This window comes from Drosophila melanogaster, chromosome X (assembly GCF_000001215.4).
Source record: "Drosophila melanogaster chromosome X".
NCBI classification, from domain to species: domain Eukaryota; kingdom Metazoa; phylum Arthropoda; class Insecta; order Diptera; family Drosophilidae; genus Drosophila; species Drosophila melanogaster.
This window is the reverse complement of record NC_004354.4, coordinates 2366929-2388003: the sequence shown is the minus strand read 5'-3', so window position 1 is coordinate 2388003 and position 21075 is coordinate 2366929. Positions and strand designations below refer to the sequence as shown.

The following is a 21075-nucleotide window of genomic DNA, read 5'->3' as shown; positions in this document are numbered from 1 at the left end:
AACATTATCTTTTAGCCCCCCTTCTTTTCAATCCCCACTTACTTGGTTATCTTACCCATAAATGCATATATGACAGATGACAGATATCTGTTGATACAAGCAGTCGTAGCTTTATATCTTCCTTATCTAATCTGTAGTCTTATATGTATTTATTCCCGTTTTTCCCACAGCTAAGATTCCGTTAGTCTGCCCACAAAATCAGAGGCCAAGAGAGAGGCTCTCTTTAAGCTGCTTGCTCTCTGGTGGTTGGTCTTCCACTTCGTTTATCTTCGTGAGCGCTTCGTTTCGCCTCGGGTCTCGGACGAGCCTTCGCTGAAACGTGCGCCTGCGTCGACCTTCATTTCCGTTTCTGAGCTCGTGCTAAGCAGACACGTGAACTTCATAGCAGAAAAGAACGAAAATACCTTTGGCTTGAAGAAATTAGTTGGCTTATTTTTTTTTTCGTGTAAAAGATCTATCAAAATTTGTGTGCCGCCGACGCGCAAGGATCACATTTTTAAACAAAATCAGTGCTGTTAATCAAGTTGAACCTAAGCTAAATCGAGTTGCAGTTCGCCAGGCGACGTAGTCGCAAAAAGATCAAGTTACCAGGTAAGTCCATACCCCAAAAGACATACAATCTGTGCAGAGAAATGGATCGATACGTCCATTTAGATCGATCGATCTGTAGATCGCTCGATAAGCTCGGTTTCCGAATCGGCGGCACACCTGGAAAAAAAACAATTACGATCGCACCCATGAGGTAGCCGTGTTTGTCTTTGCTCTAGCTCTAATTTTAATTTAGCCAAGGAAAGGGACGAATTGACGTAAGTCCCTAACCCCTAGAGACAGCGATCCCGATCCAGATCTTGGTACCCACAGTAAAAAAGGGGTGGTGCGTTCTCTAATACATTTAATTTGTTGCTGTGTTTTTTTTTTCTTTTCCTTCTCCAACTTCTTTTTTCCTACCACCCCGAGCTAATCCTCCGGGCACAAGTCACACACACACACACGCACATTCATCAAAGGATCTTGGGCTGGAAAGAAAATATTTTTTTGCTCGCCTTTACCGGCTGCGTTTCCTTGTGTAGTTTCGCCCGGCTTTTCATCTTATTCTTGGGCTGGGGTGACGTTTATGGATTACACGAAAACCCATTTTCTGTCTCACTCTTCGTGAGAGACAAAGGCCAGGATCTTTGGGACGATCCTTTAAGGCCCCTTTTGGCTTTGCCGATCGCCGCATTTTTGCAAAATGGCATCATTATGCTGGGGCGTAATTGTTGCGTACACACGCACACACACAAACTCACACTCACACACCGAGAAGAAAACGCAAATCGCAGATCTCAGACCGTAGAGCCATAGAGCATCCTTTAAGACTCCTTGTCTAAAGGACCCGCTCAATTTTATGGTTAGCAACCGCAGCGCAGAAATCTGTTAGGGAAATTAGCATATGTTTAATTTCAATTTAAATGCAAACCTGAAATTTGCAAGGACAGCGACGTACGAAGGACCTGGCGAGGAACTCGTTTGCCGCAAGAACAATTTGCAAATTTCCTGCTTTGTCCTGCACTTTGTTTGCCAGCTCGCCCCTTCATTTGTTGCCGTTGTTTTTCTGCCTCGAAATTGTCTGGAAGAGTTCCCAAAAACCGAAGGACACCAGAAGAATGGGAAAAAAACGAAACCAGATCGGAAGCCGCGTCGCTCTGATCCCCTTGTTTGGCAGCCAGCTGCCAAGGACCAAGGACCTAACCGGGCATACCCGATTTGCCAACCAGATCCGAAAAATCATCCAGACTAATCTGTTCTATATATATATAATGGCACCAAGCTGTTAACTGTTGGAAATCGCAAAAAAAAAAACCTAATTAAATTCAATATATTCCGTCTGCTTTATCACTCAGCGTGCCATATCTCACCCAAAACTTGCCCAAATTGTGAACCGAATACTTCTTTTTGGTCGTTTTGACTAACCCAAAAAACATGTATTTAAATATTAACAAAGTTAAAAAAAAAAATTTTTTTCGAAATTTTAAAATTTTTGTGATGGTACCCCTTACAAAAATTTAAAATTTCGAAAAAAAAATTTTTTTTTCAAATCAAAAAAATTGTAAAGCCTCACAATTAAACGTATAATTAGGAGTTTAAAAATGTATGCCACTCTTAAATATTTCAATTTTTGGCCAAGTTAAGAGCTCTTAGTGGGAAAAAAGGCACATGTATTGGGATTATAAGCCCGGCACTCCGTTACCTAGACTACCTAGATTACATTGGTATTTCTTCTCTTGCAGTAGGGACATGCCAACCATGACACGGATGCATCGCCACTCCAGTTCCAGTGCCGTGGTGGAGGAGTCGCGTGGCCGGCGCCGTGGAGTGGGCGTGCCAGGAGTCGGAGACGCGAACAAGGAGAATTTCGGGGTGCACTTCATGAGCAGTCCCTTCGGCAATGCCAGTTTGATTGCCCTGCAGGATTTGAGCAACGTGCACGGAAAGAGTCCGCAGCGCAGGAGTTTCAGCGAGGGCAGTGGTCCGCGGCAGGCCACGCCACAATTGGCGGCACTGCGCTGCTTGCCACGCACCACCGGTGGTGCAGTTGCTCTGGAGGATTCTCAGCTCTCCTCATCGCGAATGGGCGATACCACACTGGACCGCATGCTGGATGCCATCATAGAGTCGGCCAGGAAGGAGGTGAGGTGTACGAAGACACTGCCAGGCGCCGGCGCCACCACTTCGACCACCATTTTGGCGGATAATGCCGAGTGGAGCGAGACCAGTGTCCACGAAATGGAGGTGCGCACGCCCACCCACTTGAAGCGGCAGCGGGTGGTGCGGCGCAAGAACCCACACAAGACTACCACCATTAACCAAACGCAAAGTCACCAAGCCAAGAAGTTGGAGCCACTGCAGTTGGTTCCCAGCACCAAACGCTGCCTGAGCTTCTCATCCAGTTCCGCCTCGAGTGATTTGGACGAGGATGAGCAGCAGGTGGCCAAGAGGAGTTCGCTGGCCTCCCCCACCACCACACCTCCCTCCCACTGCACCACCACCACCAGCAGCATCAGCAGCAGCAGCAGCAGTAATGGTGGTGCGGACATGGAGGCCAGTCAGCGGGGCAGCATCGATGTGAGCATCGCATTCGATGCCAAGGAGCAGCAACTTAATGTACATGGTGAGTTCCAAAGACCCCAGCCCAAGCATTCATTGATTTAAAATTCGTAAAGAATCCAACTCAAAACTTCCCATAAAATTCCAATAATTTCTGCTATCAATGTCTATCATTTGCCACTTACCTTTCTATTGTACAATAACTGCACTTCAATTCAATTTAGAAACTTTCTATATAAGCCAGACACACGGCACTCAATTTCGGTAAATAGGATTATCGGGGGAGCCGTCTGCCTGAGTCTTGAGGTCCCAATCACCCAAACTGACCCGCCAGCCCACGAGAATCATGGCCGAACTCACCTGTTAATTACACCTGTCTACCTCGTCCTTCTGCATTTCAGTGATTCGCTGTCGCGACTTGCAGCGCTCCCATGGCAGTGGAAACGGCAGCATCAACGCCTACGTCAAGGTGGCCCTGTCCGGAGGAGCCCAGCCACCCGGATACGGTGGCCACTCGTCGGGGGGAAGCATGAGTTCCGGGTACCAACGCACCGCCGTCCATCGGCACTCGGGCCGCCCGTACTTCGATCAGCGATTCAACTTCCAGATTTCCAGTGGCGAGGAGACCGCTGGACAGTATCTTCAGTTGGCCGTGTGGCATCGGGATCGCCATTTAAAGTGAGTACGAGTACGGTCGACAGCCAAGAAAAGCACATAAAGTATTTCCTGAAATTGAAAAGCAAATTTTAAATATTATATGATGTACGTTACGTAGGCGTTGTGTAAATGCAAAGGGGGTGGTGGGCTTGCACAATTGGTTGTTAAATATGAATTGCTTATGCAAAGTCCTTTCTTCCGGTAGTTCCAATTACTATAATCATATCTTAATAGAGAATGCCAAACGTATTCAGTCAAAGTATCAATTGCCAATTGCGATATTGCCATTAAATATGGCCCCATGTAATGCGCCTTCTTGCGCGTGCCATCGTCGTCCTGTTGTAAGTCATTCACCCCTAAACGTTTATCGGGGGAAGTTCTGGAAGAGATTGAGGAATGGCGATGGAGGGCGTGCTTCGCAGACAGGCAAAAGACCAAGTCTGGTTAATTGTGGCGCTCTTCCTGGCCTCGTGGCACCTCCAGCGCCTTTCGCCTCCCGCCTTTCCTGGTGCATTTCCTGCACATAAACAAGCGCTCGGCGCTTTCCCCCGGAAGTTCCAGCTTGCTAGCGCAAGCGCAGTGGCTCCGGGCATGCGACTTCCAGCGACTTTCCCGGGCTGACCTGCGCTGCTACATGTTTTCCCGAGTTTTCCCAGCTCAGTTCCCGTTACTCAGTCCGAGTGGCAAGCTCGCGTGAAAAGCGGCACAGAACGGCGAACGGCAGAACGGCTGGCGAAGCTCGAAAACGCAGGAAACGAGGCAAAGTAAGCCCAAAAAAATGTATATCCTTGCGGGCCACAACGATGGCTTAAATATCGCATTTTGTTTACCTTTTTTTTTGAAGTGCCTTCAATGGCAGTGCCGCAGTGTTCAATTACGTTGCCCAAGAAAGAGTGCAACGAAAACTTATGTAACTGTGTGTGTGTGTGCGCGAAGCATGGAAAGTGTAGCATAATTTCGGGCATGCTGCTAAACAAATTGCAAACAGGAAGTGGATGAAGGCCTAGTGTGTGTTAGTGTGTGCGTGACTCGATGTATCGTATCTATGTGAGAGGAGGGCCTTTCGCAGCGTGCTCGAAAGTTAATTAAAATTCAAGGACATTCAGGAGTGTGGTACTTGAAATTGAACAATAAAATTGGTCAAATGCTGGGTTTAATGCCAAATCGATGTTGGTGGTTAGGACGATTATGCAATAATCACCAGCTCACGCACATACACACCCCTATCTTCTCTATTTTCCTTTATTTTTTGCTGTCAGCAGCTAATTGAAGTGGCCAACTAACTAAATGTACACCCGGGACACCATATCACCTATTCCATTTTCCTGCCTCACACGCAGCTGCTTTTATTTGTTGGCCATGCATAATTTACGTTCACCTGGGTTGTGAAAACAGTCTAGGCCAAAAAGGAACGTTTTAAGTCAATTTACAAAACGACTGGTGGTTGAATAATTTATGGCCAGCTTTTCGGCACACAGTTGCGGAGGCACCAATACGAAGGCCCCAACATTTTTAATGCACCTCCCGAACTGACAGCTGCGATTGCAATCGCCCCAAAAAAGAAACAACTATACATATATAGTACGAGTACAAGAACACGGACTCCGCAAGGAAAATCAATAAAAGTGACCCAAATACGCGCGCCAACTTCAGCTAAAGTGGCCAGTGGAAGAAGCAGCAGACAGAGCCTTAAGCCACTGTCATACCACCCACTGGTCCACCCACTATACCACCCACTGGACCACCCACCGAACCACCATACACCGAACCAGCCAAACACCCAGCCAATTGGCCAGGCCAAGCGCATTTCCGGGCCACATGTACGTACGTACGTACTTTGTGGCATGTGGAAATGTGGAATGTGGCGGCAGCTTAGGGCCGCTAATTGATTTATGTCACGTACGACCAGGAGAACTTGGTGTCTCGGTACGGGCTTTCTGCGGCCTTCCACGGATTGGATTGGATCAGCTGTGGGCGAGCCACCTTCACTCACTTATAAATAGACAATGTCCGTCAGACGTTGTAACGTGACGCAAACTGACCAAAATGGGTACTGCCATGGGCATTGGCATTATCCAAAAGCAATTGCGAGGGGCCAAGGATTTTGGCGGACAAGCGTTCGTTCATATCTAATGGCCATATTAGTTTTCTCAGTTCCGTCCGAGTCCGTCCACAAGCCCATTGATTCCATAATTCAGGAGACTTTGGCAAATAGCGAAGGGTCAAAAAATTCTTCAACTCATATATATATATATGTGATATTTTGTTTGACTTAGAACTTTCCCACTGACTGTTTTTTCTGCATTCCCTTTCAGACGCAGCGAGTTCCTGGGCTGCAGCACTTTTCCACTGAATGAGTTAGTGCATCCGGATTCGGGCGTCTCGGCAGGATCCTACAAGCTGCATGCACAGGCATGTCCTCCGCCTACTAGCCGCCATAGCCAACCAAAAGCCAACGCAGGCCAGGATCAAAAGCAGGAAACGGAAGCGGCGAAGGATCAGGATAAACAGCAGGACGATTCCCCCGCAGAAATGGCAGCAGCCGTCACAGTCACGCCCCAAAAACCGGTTGCCACTGGATCCGGTTCGGGATCGAATTCCGCAGCGATGGCACTGAACGACGAGGTGATCAGCATTAGCATCGATAGCATGGGCAAAGAGGATCCTCTGCTACCCCAGCAGCCCCAGCAGCCCATGAAGCTCAGCAAGAAGGCACTCCACCAGCGAGATGCCGACGAGAATCTCTTTTTAAGATTCCTGGAGCTGGATCCGCCAGCGGATGGCAATGCAAACAGTACCACCACCCAGGCACAAGCGACGGGCTCCCAGTCCTCGGCGTCGAAGGCCAACGAAAGCAATGCCAACCACTTGAACAATGGGACATCCGGTGGACGCAGACAGTCCACCATGCCAAATAGCGGAGGATCTAGCGTAGGAGGCGCTGTCCGCCAGCAGCAGGGACGTACCCCATTCACCATGACGAAAAGACTTACGCGAACCGAGGAACGGGGCTTTGGATTCTCTATTGTCTGGACGCATCCGCCACGGGTGGAGAAAATCGAGGCGGGACTCTCGGCCGATCGGTGTGGCATTTTGCCCGGCGACTATGTGATCTTTGTGGACAAGCATAACGTCGTCACGATGCCCGAGGCTGATGTTCTGAATTTGATACGATCGCAGGGCTCGTCCTTGACGTTGGAGATATTCAGAAGGTCAGGCGCGGGCGCCACAACAATCACGTCGACGGACTTGGGCCAGAACAATGTACACATAAGCACCAGATTGGGCGCGGCAGTGGGCTTGGGCAGCGAGGAGCACACCCTGGCCACCACCGCAACAGGAACGACCACCGTAATGAGTCTGCAAAGGACCACCAGTACGAGGATCCAGCCATTGGCAAATAGCATGAGCCGGCCGGCTACCGCATGCTCGGGAACCACCTCCTCCATCGAGGCGGCCAAAAGGAGGCTTCACCTGCCACAGGTCACCTTCAGCAAGGAGGTAGGCAAAGGTGTCTTCGTCTAAGGATTATTATTTTTTGCTTTGATTCATTTCGTGTCTTTGTGTACATACTAATTTGTTAAGTTTAAGAGATTAAGTTATCGCGCCATGCTGGTTATCATTACGACTACCTAATTATTTATCCTTTTTTTTTGCCTAGCCTAGGCCTCTATTTTGTTTGAGAGTCCTTAAGCTTCGTGCGACTTCGCTACGCTTGACAATAAACTTTTTTTTTCGATCCCAAATGATTTTGAGTTTTTTTGATTATCATAAGTTTGTTTCCATCTGCTGTTCCCATTGGTGGATATACTAACAAGCTCGACTTATTTAACACTCTAACCATTGACCCGTTTGAACGCCCACAGTCGATTGTGCCTGTCACGGACAACCGTAGGCGCTTCCTGCTCCAGCTGATTAGTCGGGAGCAGAACTTCACGGCTGCCCTGCACTTCGGAGTGGACCGCTTTGTGCAGCCGCTTGGCGAACGAAAGGATCTGATCTCGCCGAACGATCATCGCACTTTGTTCCAGAACATCGACGAGCTGCTCAGGATTGCCGAGGACATCCTGGAGCAGTTGTGCAGCAGCGATCAGCAGGACCAGGAGCCACAAATGAACTTTGCCTCGCGGGTCTACCTATCAAAAACTACAGCGATCTGTGCGGCATACAAGAAGTACTGCAATGGAATTAAGCGGGCCGACTGTGTTTTGGTCAATAAGTCCCGACAGACTGGCTCCGAGTTTATAGCCTTCATTACGGAACCGGCCGTTCCACGTAAAAGACCCGATCTCACCATGTTCATCCATCGACCACTGCAGCATTTTCGTGAAATCCTTAAACTGATGCAGTTGCTCGCTGGAAATTGCCATGTGGATACGGAGGAGCACAAGAACTTTAGCACGGTTATCAACGAACTGCAGGCTGCCTATCGGGAGATCACTGTGAGCAGTGGTCTGATGGAACCACTGGGAGAAGGTCGCCCCCTGCTCACCCTCCAGGATCTGGAGTCCCGGATGGTCTTTACCAAATGCAAGCCTTTTACGTTGGCCGTTCAGGGGCGCCAGTGGATCTTTGGCGGCGATTTGTCCCGGGTCGAAGGTCGCTCCGTTAAGCCCTATTGGACACTACTATTCAGTGATATCATCGTTTTTGCCAAGGTCAGCCGTGATCGAGTCCTGTTTATCACAGAGGAGCCCATTCCCATCGCCAATGTGGTTGACTCTTGTTTCCATATGCGCAAGAAAAGTGAGTGCGATTCCGCAAGATCCGCTCCCAGACTTGACATTCAACTTTTCCCTTTCAGCCACCGAGTTTCGTCTCACAGTGGATCCCAATGGACGCCTGGCGGAGAGTCCGACGGGTTACTGTGCTCCCGATCTCACCCGCACTCCAAAGCGAGGAGCCCGCCGCAAGAGCCTTATTTTAAGGGCACCTTCGCTGGAACTTAAGGCCGTTTGGCAGAATCTTCTCCAGCGGCAGATGTATGTCATATGCCTCCCAGTGAGAAAACCATACCACTCATCTACTACCTGTACCCCTCAGCTTTCTAGTTAACGCCGCCCTTGGCTCCACGCCCTTGTCCAGTCCCTTGGACTCGCCGGATGTTCTCAACACCCTGGTGCCGCTGAGTGATATTGGTCTGACCACCGCCTCCATGGGGTCGATGAAGTTACCATCGCTGGACAGCATCCACCTGAAGCAGCAGCAGAAACAGCAGGTGCGTCTCTTTCGCAGCAAGCGTTTGGACAGCGGTGATTCCTACGAGAATCTTCAGCGTCTGGCCAGTGCGGTTCGACACCACTGTGCCAGCACCACCACGAGCAGCGCCACCCAGACGCAGTCCCATCCGCAGCCACCTCTCTGCACCACCTCGCTGCCCTCGCGCACCAACTCGCCCGCCCGGAACCAACGCCATCCGAATGGCCAAGGACATGTGGGTGGGTCGGTGCCGAACGGAGTGGGTGGTGTGAGTTTCGGTGGCTGCAATACAAACAGCTCTTGCTTGAGCAGCAGCGCTAGCTTGACTCAAACCCAGACGCAGGTCCACACCCAGACTCTAAACCATTCACAGACCCACTCGCAGACCCAAACCTCTGTGCTGTCCCTCTCCAGTTGCAAGTGCTTAACCGTCATTCCGGAGGTTACTAGTGAACCGCCAGTCAATCAACATGCCTCGCAGAAACTCTTGGAGTTTAGCTTGAGCTCAGTGGGTCGATCGTTCATCGATGAGTCTGGCGGTGTGGTTGGTGGTCAGGTCTCCCTGACTACGCCAGAGACACCCACACCCAACATTTCACCCACCACTTCGCAGCCCTGCAACTCGGACGCCTTTTCCAATGACTTCGTGGCAACATCCACGACCGGGAAAGGACCGAATATACCGCTAGCTGAATTTGGTGGCTCCTGGGATCTATTGGAGCTCGATCTCCAGCTGCACGAGGTCAATTTAGATCCCAGCTACGACACGGATGTGGAGGAGTGCATCTTTTTGGGCGACGAGGAGGACAGAGAGGGCACTGAGGGACACGGACACGACGAGGACAGTGACGAGGACGATAGCGTGGTAGTGGACGATCCCTTCGGCATGCTACCAACCAGACCAACGCCACCGGACTCGCTGGACCTGTGATTTGACTTCTGGCTGCAGTCAGACCCCGCTAACAGCCCCTTGCCGCACAATCTTTGAATCTCGACGAGCTTACTCAACTATGTTACCACTGAACTACCCAGAAACCTCTGCTCTATATCTCTAAATATTTAGCTCAATCGCCGTTTTGCTCTGCTTTTGTGTCAGCTTTGGCCAAGTTTTCCATCACTCACAATCAAAACTTTGTAGTGTAGTGGCAGCCTGTCTTTGGAAGATTGGGGATTGACTTTGCCAGGATATCAGAATCAGGAACCGAACAGTGAGATTAAAACGAGTGACACCCGAATAAGATACTAGAAACAACATTTAAGAACCTATCACCTGGATATGAGCCATTTTAAAAATCCGCTGTGTTTCACAGATTTCTTTTCCAATTTGCATCGTAAGATAGCTAGCTGACTTCACATGTATATTCAACTGTTATATAATAGCTCTAGTGATTTCTTAAGGCAGAAACACTTAAAGGGCCAAAGATTTTAAGATCCAGGTGAAAAGCATATGTGTTTAGCTGACTCTAATTTCGAGTGAGAAGTGACAATTATCCGTGGAAAATTGTACATAGACATATATTATTCATCGCTCTCTAAGTGTATGTATCTCTGTTGTGCATTGTATATACTCGTGTATTGACATCCGTACCATATATCCCATTGAGTAACCCTCCCTTTATATGGTATTCGTTCCATCCAAGTCGATTTTGAATCGGGTGTAAATAGCAATAAACAGTTGAACGAGGGCAGAGATTAACGTTCGATGATGATTGTATGTGTTTAACGCTAGTATTTAGCTGTTTTTAGTAATGTATGTGAGTATACATAGTATACCCACCTTAGATATAGCCATATATATATGTATATTAGCTAGTCAAATATACACCAAACAGATGCACAATCTGCTACGCGAAACCCCAACGGGGTTTACGTTTTACAAGAGTTTTTAGCTTATGGATATATACATATATCTACATAGAATATGCATATATATATATCACACTCTATTCGTACTAACCATTCGATTGAAACTTTTTTGCCAATCCAACAAAAACAAAAAACAAAGAAACAAGATAACCTACTTGAAATTATACTAATGTTAATAATGCTTCCATTTTGTAGCCAAATTGAAAACCTATTGATTACTGTTATTGCTGTTGTTATCCTACATTAGCCTAGTCCTAGTTTCTCCTAACTTCCCCGAAATTCTCGCCTCGGATCGGATCCTCCTCGTATGCTAAGTTGACCCATTAGCCAAATTTCTTGTAGAATCGCTCGATTAATCGACTAACTTAGTTAAGTTTACCTCGATTGGCCAGTTCAAATTTTAATCAAAATCGAAATCAAAATCTTAGTTGTATATATACTACTTTCCTATTAACATGATTCAGTATGCGTTTTTATCATCTGTAATAAAATGTTGCTCAGTCGAATGACTTTTGGCTGGATGGCAAAATACACGTGCTATATACATATATGTATCTGATCTAGCCATCGATGTCAATTAGCTATGACAAGCAATTTGTTGCCTTAAAAATATATCTTCACGCTAACCACTTACATAAATGTATTACCCAGCACTAGTCTGCCTTTGCACAGTGGTACAAAATTCTAAAGGAAGTTAAATTGATTAAATGCTAAACTTCTAAGATTTGGTCCCTCAGTGCGGATTCAGTTTGGTCAAATTTCCACCCAGCCAGAAGTTTAAACAGACAGTTTAGCATACAAACAGACACACACACACCAATAAACACCCACTCACTCTACGCACACAGACAACTATTGCAAATTGAAACTGATTGTGAAATATCAAGCATACGCCGCTTTGTCTTTTGCGGTTCGGTTTTGAGTGTGCCTTGAGCAGTAAACAAGAAACTTCTATACACAGTATATATATATACATACAAACTATTTAGATTCATATTCATATTCTGTAAACTTTATGTACGTCTAGATATTTTCCATTTATGGTTTTTCGACATTTTACATAAAACGAGAGGATCGAGAATCGACTATCGATATATCGATCGAGTCGATTGCGATTGAGATTAAGAATGCGAAGAGAAACGATGAATTCAAATAATAATAAAACCAAATGATTCTTTGACTAAAAACGCTTGTGATGATCTTTTTATTTCATTTCAAAAACCAAAAAAAAAAAAATACAAAAAACAAAATAAGTGAAAATTAAACCAAGTAGAAACCCACCGAGCACTCACTGGATAACCATATAGCTCCGCAAAACCAGATCCTGTGATCCGAAGAAAATATATGCAAAAATCTTTTTTAAGCCGTGAAAAAAAAAGATGAAACCAATCAAAAACCAAAATTGATAAATTAAAAATTGTGATGGACTCAATTTTAGTTTTAAGTTCGAATTGCTTCTTTCTATTCTCCAAACCTACTTCAACTTCCATTGCTTATTAGTTGTTTGTTGTGTGATTGTACTCGCTATCGTAAGCCGTTGTCTTGTGTCATATATATATACATATATATATATATATATTTATAGATCCGTAAAGTCCTAATGTCCCATTTGAGCCAATTTCCGTTGTTAGCCAAAAGCAAGCGTTTTTAATCAAAGATGGACTGAGATTATTGTTTCCGTTCCGTTTCACCGCTTCGCAAAAAGAGTTCTCTGACCCAAAGGCAAAGCCAAAAAGCAAAGCAAAAGCAAACACAGGGCAAGACCCGTGCTAAGCTAAAGCTAAAAACAAAAAGCAAAAAGCAAATGAGCCCATCACAAATTTTTAATTTGCCAAACGACAGGCGGCAGTGGGTGGTGCTGGTGGTGTGGTGGTTGAGGCTCAAGGTCATGGTCCCCGGGTCCAGGTAACGTATTTTACTTACTTAACCGAGCTTTTCCAGCAGCGTACCAACAATTCCCACGGACACGTCCATTCCGCCACAGGAGTGGCAACCGATCGAACTGCGGATCGCTCGCACGGCCACAACCATGGCATCCACGGTGGTCATGTGGAACAGATCGAGCTGCTGATCGACGAGAAGTGTCGCATTCTGAACAAGACAGGCACTCCCAAGTCGAGCGCCTTGCATCTGGCCAACTGGATGAAGGGTCAGCTGGACAAGCAGCAGCAGCAGGCTCGACTGGCGGCGATCGCGCGATCCCAGGAGAATGTGAGTGCCGAGGACGAGCAACTGATTTTCAACAGCGATAGCGAGCAGGACGAACGGATCACCTACTGGACGCGTCAGCAGCTGGAGAAGCGTACCAAGGAGCTCAATCTGGCCAAGGAAAATGGCGGGCTATCGGCTAGGCCCAATTTTGGGGGCAAGCGTCTGAGTGGCGTCGAGGAACTGAGCATGAGCGCCACCTCGGATATCTACTCCACGTCGGAGGCGGAGGGCGTGACCAGTGTGATCAGTCAGTCGCATAGCACCACATCCGACAGCCAGGTGAGAAGCGATTTTTTCTGTCCAGAATACTGCTTCATTAAGCATAGCAACAATGTATTAGTCGTAAATCCTTTTAAACCAACCAGCTTCAATCCCTCGCCGCTTACTTGTAGACTTTCATGCTAACCCTGCTCTTTCTTCCCAAATTTTCCCTGCTGCTGTTTCGAAACCCGCTGCCAGATCACCGTACGCTCTAGTCCCATTGTGCTGGACAAGCTGGCCGTTTGCCGTCATTGCCACAAGAATTGCCAGCAGAGCGGACCGGGTGGAGCGCGTCCTGGCGGCGGAGGCGGAGTCAACAACTCCAGTTCCACGCCCGTCCTGCTCTGCAATTCGTTGAAAGTGCAGCACAGCCAATCGTCGCCAAATCGCTGCTGCAAGCTTAGCAATGGTATTGCGGGAGCCACGGAAATGGCTAACCCGAAAAACAGCAATCGAACTGGAACTGGGACAGGAAGCGTGACCAGCATGTCCAGCAGCACTATTACGGGGGAACTGTCCTCCAAAGTGGTGGCCAGTAGCAGTCGTCGGGAAACCGGCGACACCGAGAGCGACGTGGCCCAACTGATAACCGATGAAATTTCCCAATCGCAATCAGAGGCCACCGATGACAGCGTCGGAGCGATGCCCAATAGCAGTAGAAGTGCCGGAGAAGGAAACCCAGTTATCACCGGCTCCAGACTACGTCATCTAGATCCGCCAGTCTCAGTTTCATCCTTGCCCAATGGCCACTGCTCCGCTGGCGTCGGTGGTGGTTCGCCAAAACCGCTGCCACCACCACGTCGCACCCGCGTTGTGGCCCAAATGTGCCAGGAGCCACCAAGGCCAAAGGCCAACCAGCAGGTGAAGGCCATTGTGACCATTACGGAGACGGCCAGGATAATGCGGAGCAGTCCAACGAAAGGCTCGGGTTCGGGATCGGCAACGGGCACGGGCTCGGTGGGTGGTTCCCCAGCCAAGTATGCCGCCTGCCACTGTCGCTGTACTCCAGAGGACTTTACCCACGCTCAACTCTCGCCGGACAAAATGGAGCACCAGACCTGCAAGCTACTGGAATCACCCAAGCAAACGACCACCACACTGGAGCAGAAACAGGAAGACGAGCAGTTGTCCCTGATGCTCATTGGTCTGGCGCAGCTTGCTCCAGCTGCCACACTTTGTGGGCAGGAAAGGATCCCCAAGGAGGAGAATAGTACACCCACCATAGCCGTGGTGCCGCCCACTCCCGATTCGGTGCTCACTAAAACCAGCACTCACGTTTGGGACAACAGTGGCTGCTCGTCAAACGGCGGAGGAACCTCAACCACCAGCACCGCTACCACTACAACGAAACAACCAAGGCAGGCCATTATTGAGAATATTCCAGAGGACTCGTGTGACGAGTCCCCATTGGATGAGGAACCACCCTATCGACCCATGAGCAGTGCTCTTCGCCGATTCGGCACCATGTCAAGCTTAGAGAAACTACCTTCCGATGATCGAATGGATGAGGCCGATGAGCTAGATGATGATTTGGATTCATTTAAGCCAAATGGCCACGACGGCAACAGTCCCCAAAACGAGGAAGACGACGAGGATGCGGACTCGGAACGAGCTTTGGTACAAAACGACCTGGGGGCCTCCAGTTCGTCCGGAGTGATTGTCAATGGCGAGGGCCTGGCCAGTGGTGCGTGGACAAATCGGGCGGGAGCCTATGTCTCCGACAAGATGTCCTTCTTCGAGGAATCGCGCGCTTTCATTGATAAGTACTTGGGTCGCTGGAATGCTGGCGATGCACAACAGCAGCACCAGCAGGGAACCGCCTCGGAGACGGATGAGCAAATGGACGAGTGCACCTCGGGAGCCACCAGTGGTGAAGAGGTCTGGGGCACACCCACCAGTGGCGGGGATAACGATGATCAGGACTTGCAGCTGATCAACTCGGAAAACACACATTCGGTGAGCATTTGATGTTTGTAATATTTTTAATCGTTAATAAATCTGATTACGTACATACAGTCGCCAACCAAGTCGAGCACCTCCTTGAATGACGACGACGACACGGAGTTGATGATGGACGAGCTGTTAATGGCGCCACCTATGACTGCCAGCACAATTCGGGGATTGTTGCCACGGTATGTAGGACTTGGGGAGGAATTTCAGATTAATTCGGTACTTGGATCTCCAAAAAACACCCACCAATAATCACACACAGCCGGTAGAGAAACCCTAGGCAGCCGATCTCTAACTGTTGAACACCATACCGAGTATCTCGACATACTATATCTACCATACTTAGTATAGATTAGTCTAGTGCCTCCATTGATCCTACTGTTAATAAGAATACGAACTTTCTTTTTTTCGTGTACTCCTTTGGAAACTTTCTTTCGTAGCTTTTACAGGTGTTTATCCTTTTGTTATCATTCGTTTCACACACACACACACGTATCTCACATGAGCCTAAATTCGATTTAAATCAGTGCCATACATTGTATCTCTATCTGTAAACAATAACTTTATACCTAGTATTGCTCACTCATTTGCGGGCTAGTCCTAGATCTAGTCATAGTCATAGCCAGGTTGATAATAAGGCGAGGGATCATACCTTTGTAGCATATCCCTCCATTCTTACATATATTTACCAACGTATTTACATATAACCTCAACTAAGTTTTGCTCAATCGAAATTGATATATCATTTATGCCATCGACACACAATCAACACATCGATCGACTGTTGCTAAATTCCAATTGAAATTCGTTTGCATTCGCCATACACACGTATTTTCGAAATCGTTATCGTAAATCGTATCCGTATTGTCGACGTAGACGTCGCCTTGAGCCCCTTTTTGAGGAGGAGACGGAGAGCGACGAAGAGAAGACGCAACAGGACAGCGATGACATCAAAAAGGTGGGTCGTTATTACAGCAAATCCCAGTCACACGCCCCAAAATTTAACAAAACAAAAACATGGTCCCGGGTCCAAACGAAAATGCAACCGTGTTCAGTGCTCGCGTTTCGTTTCAAGTCCACACTCCGCTGCATGGCCAACTACTACTACCAGTGGGCAACTGTACCCAAGCACAATAAAAGATCGGGAAGGAGAGCTAAATCTGCTCAATCTGCAACGATTCTTTAGATTTAATCCTCCTGCATGTAGCCCTAGTCACACTATTAAACTAGCCTCGGAAATGACCTTGATTTGTCTTTCTATTTTGTCTGTATTTTCATAAACCATCGTCTGCAACTTGCTCATCTCCATCTCCATCTCCATCATCATCTTCATCTTCATCGATCAAACATCACCACCATCAAACAATGAATTAATCAATCATGCTAACATATTTTGACTTTGTATGAAAACTGTACTTTTATTGCCTGTCTGCTTAATGTGTTGCTGTAAACCGTGTTGGCAAATATAAATATGTACTTGTACTTGTTTAGAAGGTCGTAGTAAAATTAGTGAAGCTTTAGCCCATACTGCAATACTGCGAGCTCATCAACATCACACGTCCGAACATGATTGACGAACAACCGGAAAACAACCACCATCCACCTCCTGCGAACTAAACCCATCGATTCGATCTTGCTATCGACATTCCGTACTGTAAACGAACCAAGCATCCAACTCCTCACCCCCATTCACATCAAACTGCGCCAACCGCTGGCAGGAATCTCTATCCCAACCAGAATTGATTAGTTGAATTCTATTCCCAACAATTGGTAGGGGGAAGCAACGACCAATGGCCACTACCTAGAGGATTCGGCTGGAAGTTCAAGCGACAGCGAGTCGGTGCCACCAGCCCCACCACTAGTTCCTCGGCCAGTGGTGCCGGATCGGGAGGAGGATCCGTCAGCGGAGGGCCAGCAGGAGAATCTGGCGATGGAGGACCAGGAGGACTTGCACTCCAGCGTGGAGCGACTGCTTCCGAATCTGGCCACGAGTGCGATGGGGCCGCGTCCCTTACTCACCACCCGTCTACTGCCCACCACGGCTATCGATCCTCAGCCGCCGGCAGTACTGGTGGCCTCATCCTGCGAGTATCTGCTCGATCAGCGCCCCTCGAGCGTACCAGGACGCGATCTCGCCGGCGGGAGCATAGGCACCACCACGATGACATCCTCTCGGCCGACGCCTCTGTCTCCGGCGAAGGCAGCAGCGACACCGATCGGGATGAATGCGACGATGACAACGAAGACGACGACGACCACGATGATGACGCCGAGTCGAGCTCCCTCATCGACTATTTCAACAATCAGCAGCGCGAGCGACACTACCAGCTCCGGCGGCAGAGCCAGCGGCAGACCTCCGAGATTTGTACCGCCGCCACCGCCTCCGCGTCGCTTGCTCCTCACGCAGACCGATCTAATCGCTGGTCAGGCCAAAACGGTGAGTTCCCATTGTATTTTATTTATACAGAAAGACAGACAGTCTTAGAGATAAAGACCGTAGCATTAATGCACTTGATCCTCGAAATAATGAAGGTTTCTGTTTAGGAGCTACCTCGAAAAAAATCTGGCGCTACTGCTGACAGTGGCTGCTCGGTGGCTGTCGGCGACGCCGCCAGCGCTTCGGACCCAACCGCTATCGGGTCAAGGACAATGCCATCAACACCGAGTACCAGCAGCTTGGCGTCAGCGGTGGCCCCAAAACGACCGTCATCAACGATAATAGAGACCTGCCTGCTGGGGGCACCCAGGCCCGCCTCAGCCACTTCATCAGCAACAGCCTCGAGAATGGCAAAGCCGATCCGCCAGAGTCCACCCACCCAGCACCAGTCGCAGCCGAGGGGTCAGAGCTGCCCGGCTGCAGTGCCAGCACCATCGACGGCTGCGCCAGACGCACCCACTGTCCCAATGCCCCACGCTGGATGCGGCCTAAGCCCAAGGCTGGAAATGCGGCTGGCCCTCAACCACGACATTCTCGGGGACGAGGACTTGATCTGCTACGAGCCTGGTCCCGATCTAACGACTATTCTGGGGTGAGATTGTCCCACTCGCACATTAGATCAGCTTCAGTATTAAATTAAAATGGTGTCCCTATTCCAGGCACGACCTCTCCACATTTCATCGTCTGACGGGTCGCGATTTATTGAGTCGTTCAGCCACGAACAGGGTGCAGCCAAAAGAGGCTGTCATATCGTACTCTCAACAACGCAACTCAAAGATGGACACGCCGACGGTGAACCGCCGGCCCCGCCCCCTCTCAGCGGGCGCCTTGGGCGGCTCCACCAGCAACAGCAATCCGAACAACAGTCGCAGCAGCAGCAGCCACGGCAACAGTCCGCTCGGCGGTGGTTTAACCCGTGCCGGCGTCGAGCCAGTGGGCCAACAGCAGCTGGTGGTTCAAGCAGGTGGTGGATCTGCTGGTCGAGTAGGCGGCGGGAGCGGAAGCGCCGGCGGCAACAGCACCGCCTGCAGCTCCAACAGAGGCGGGAGCAAATTAGGCGATCTGGAAATCTTAGCGAGACGCGAGAAGATATACTCCATGTCTCAATCGAGGAGTGGCTGTCGAGTCAGGGAGACGACGTCCACGACCACTCTGATGGCCATGGCTACGGAGATGCGTTCGGGGATGGATTCGGAGAAACGCGACTCTTCCTGGCCCAAACGAGCAGCTGCAGCAGCCTCTCTGACGAGGACGAGGAGTTCTACTTCGATGGACGGAGCGGGAGCCATCAGTACCACAACCACAACCACCACAACAATGACTGAGGAGGCCTTCCTTGAGACCGAAGTGGGCAGATCTAAGCGCTTGTGAGTATTACTCACACCAGACCACCAGACATGGAGCAAGTCAAATGTCTAACCCATCCGCAGGATAAACTTTATAAAGCGTCGCAACTCCGAGATAACCGCCAGTAGCACCAGCAGCACCCCCAACTTCTCCGACGGCGCCATTGGCGAGCAGCCCCAACCGAGCCACAGCCAGAGCAGTCTTCTTCTCCAGAAGCTGCCGCCGGGTCAATCGCAGGCCCAGGACTCAGTGGAAATGGCCCAAATGTCGCCGCGCAAGGATAACGTAAATACCCATCAAATTCCCAAAGACTTTCAATCGTGTAACCTCTATTTCGAATGCAGGACAAGCCATCGCTGAATCGCCGCCTCTGGAAGCAAATCACCAAACGCAGACGCACCAACTCCGTGTCCCAAATAGTCGCAGGCTAGGGGAGTCACCACCCGTTGATCCGTCGATCCGTCGCCCCCACTTGTCCCCTCTGTTACTTTCACTAACCGTGTTGTGTGGCTAGATCTTAGCCTCGATCCGCGATTGCCGCTGAGCAGCAGCAGCAATCGACGAGCGATGGCAGACAACAATTTGCACGGGACAGCCCGTCGATAGGCAGTAATCAACTGTAACCATATCACGGTGATCTTCACGGGCTGTCCCACCGAAAGAACTGGCAAAAGCTAAACCAAAAACTTAGTAGTATGTTAAGAATTTTGATACGACTTTGTAGCTAGCGAATCCCCCGGATCGCAACGATACCGGGCAGCTCTAGGCGTCCAATTGCGTCCAAAAAAACGATAAGCGATAAGCGATAAGCGACTAAAACGATAAAAATGATAGAAATGATAAAAGTCGATTCTCCTGCCAGCAGAGCCAAGGAACCGAGTCCCAGCCAAATATGATATAGACAACGAACGTTGGTAGTACTGGGCACACTCACTCACTCACTCACTTCAAAATAGACATTGTAGACATCAAAAACAAAAAAAAAAAAACTTAACACATAACAAATAACACTTCAGTCCAGCCAAATGAATTAGGATCTAGAGGAGTTCGTAAACTGACTATTTTTTAGAGATCATGATTATGTCTTAGCTTAGCAGTTTTGGGTTTATGTTGCGGGATTGAGACAGTGAATTTGCCTTACGTATCCAATGAACTATTGTATGGGTAGCTTAACGTAGTAGTCTTTATACACATAAAATTTACAGCCTCAGCAGTTCGTAGTAGTCAGTCGTTAGTAGTTGGTCGTAATAAAAGTTTAAGTACTTCAATTCCACGTTTTTCTCAACTATTTACAAACGGAACTTTTGCATCAGTTGCTCTTATGTATATGTATATGTATATGTGTAAATATATATATATATACGAGTATATATAGCGAGTCTTGGTAGTAGTTCATTTCACATTGAAATTGATATTGGAATTGCAATTGGAATTTGAATCGGGAATGGCACGAAAATTGTTGAACGCAGCGCCCAGCTGGAAAATGCTAACAAATTATACGAATTAATAACAAACGATCAAGTACATTTATCAGCTTTAATAGAAAATCTAATATATATACATGAATCCAAATAGTTCTAGATATAGTTAAATAATTGACATATGCGAATTACTTTTGAATAGTGAGTACGCGATCGAGTTATTAGGCATTTATCACTCACATTCACTCGAAGCATTCATTGATCCTGCACCGTTTACCAACACGTGAGATATGCGGTAACTTAGTTTGTAAACTCAAAAAACACACAATACATTTTACGTATATGGGGCTACTGGATGGAGTGTATTCAACATTTGCGGTATACTCGTGCATAGATTTTTTTTTGGTCAATATTTGAATTTTACGAGAGTATCCAGAGTGCAGGCACGAATTTCTCTTGAAATTCGCTTAGAAATTCAATTATTTAAAAAAAAAAGAAAACAAATTCCAAGGACAAGCATCTAAATAAATTCAATATACAATAAATCAAAATCGAATGCATCACCACAGTGTTTCTCTAATTGCGGTCCCTGTGCATTCCCACCATATGCAGGCAATTGGTCATTTTCCCAGTGTTGTT

The 21075-nt window shown here is 48.2% G+C and overlaps 1 protein-coding gene across 8 annotated transcripts; it reads left to right on the top strand.

Annotated features, from left to right (window-relative positions):
* The first annotated feature begins 339 nt into the window (after positions 1-339).
* On the top strand, positions 340-20883 carry PsGEF (Protostome-specific GEF). Of its 8 annotated transcripts, NM_206610.5 has the most exons (18): positions 340-591; positions 2271-3151; positions 3489-3765; positions 4401-4508; positions 6060-7245; positions 7611-8490; positions 8549-8726; positions 8788-8962; positions 12754-13299; positions 13480-15237; positions 15298-15413; positions 15672-15680; positions 16108-16189; positions 17006-17668; positions 17776-18260; positions 18328-19035; positions 19099-19300; positions 19360-20292. In NM_206610.5, exons 2-18 carry the CDS (start codon positions 2278-2280, stop codon positions 19444-19446), a joined length of 8334 nt encoding a protein of 2777 aa, NP_996333.4. In that variant the 5' UTR covers positions 340-591; positions 2271-2277; the 3' UTR covers positions 19447-20292. The 8 variants fall into 8 exon arrangements, with proteins under 8 accessions (NP_996333.4, NP_570001.5, NP_001259187.1 ...); NM_130645.6 differs by lacking the exons at positions 4401-4508; positions 15672-15680 and having other exon boundaries at positions 19360-20883; NM_001272258.1 differs by lacking the exons at positions 4401-4508; positions 15672-15680 and having other exon boundaries at positions 16723-17668.
* Positions 20884-21075: the final 192 nt, after the last annotated feature.

Excerpts from the sequence above, each read along its gene's own strand:
- PsGEF (NM_206610.5), top strand. The coding sequence starts at position 2,278 with ATGCCAACCATGACACGGATGCATCGCCACTCCAGTTCCAGTGCCGTG. Across the intron at positions 3,152-3,488 it reads GCAGCAACTTAATGTACATG|TGATTCGCTGTCGCGACTTG; the intron begins GTGAGTTCCAAA and ends TCTGCATTTCAG. Across the intron at positions 4,509-6,059 it reads AACGCAGGAAACGAGGCAAA|ACGCAGCGAGTTCCTGGGCT; the intron begins GTAAGCCCAAAA and ends ATTCCCTTTCAG.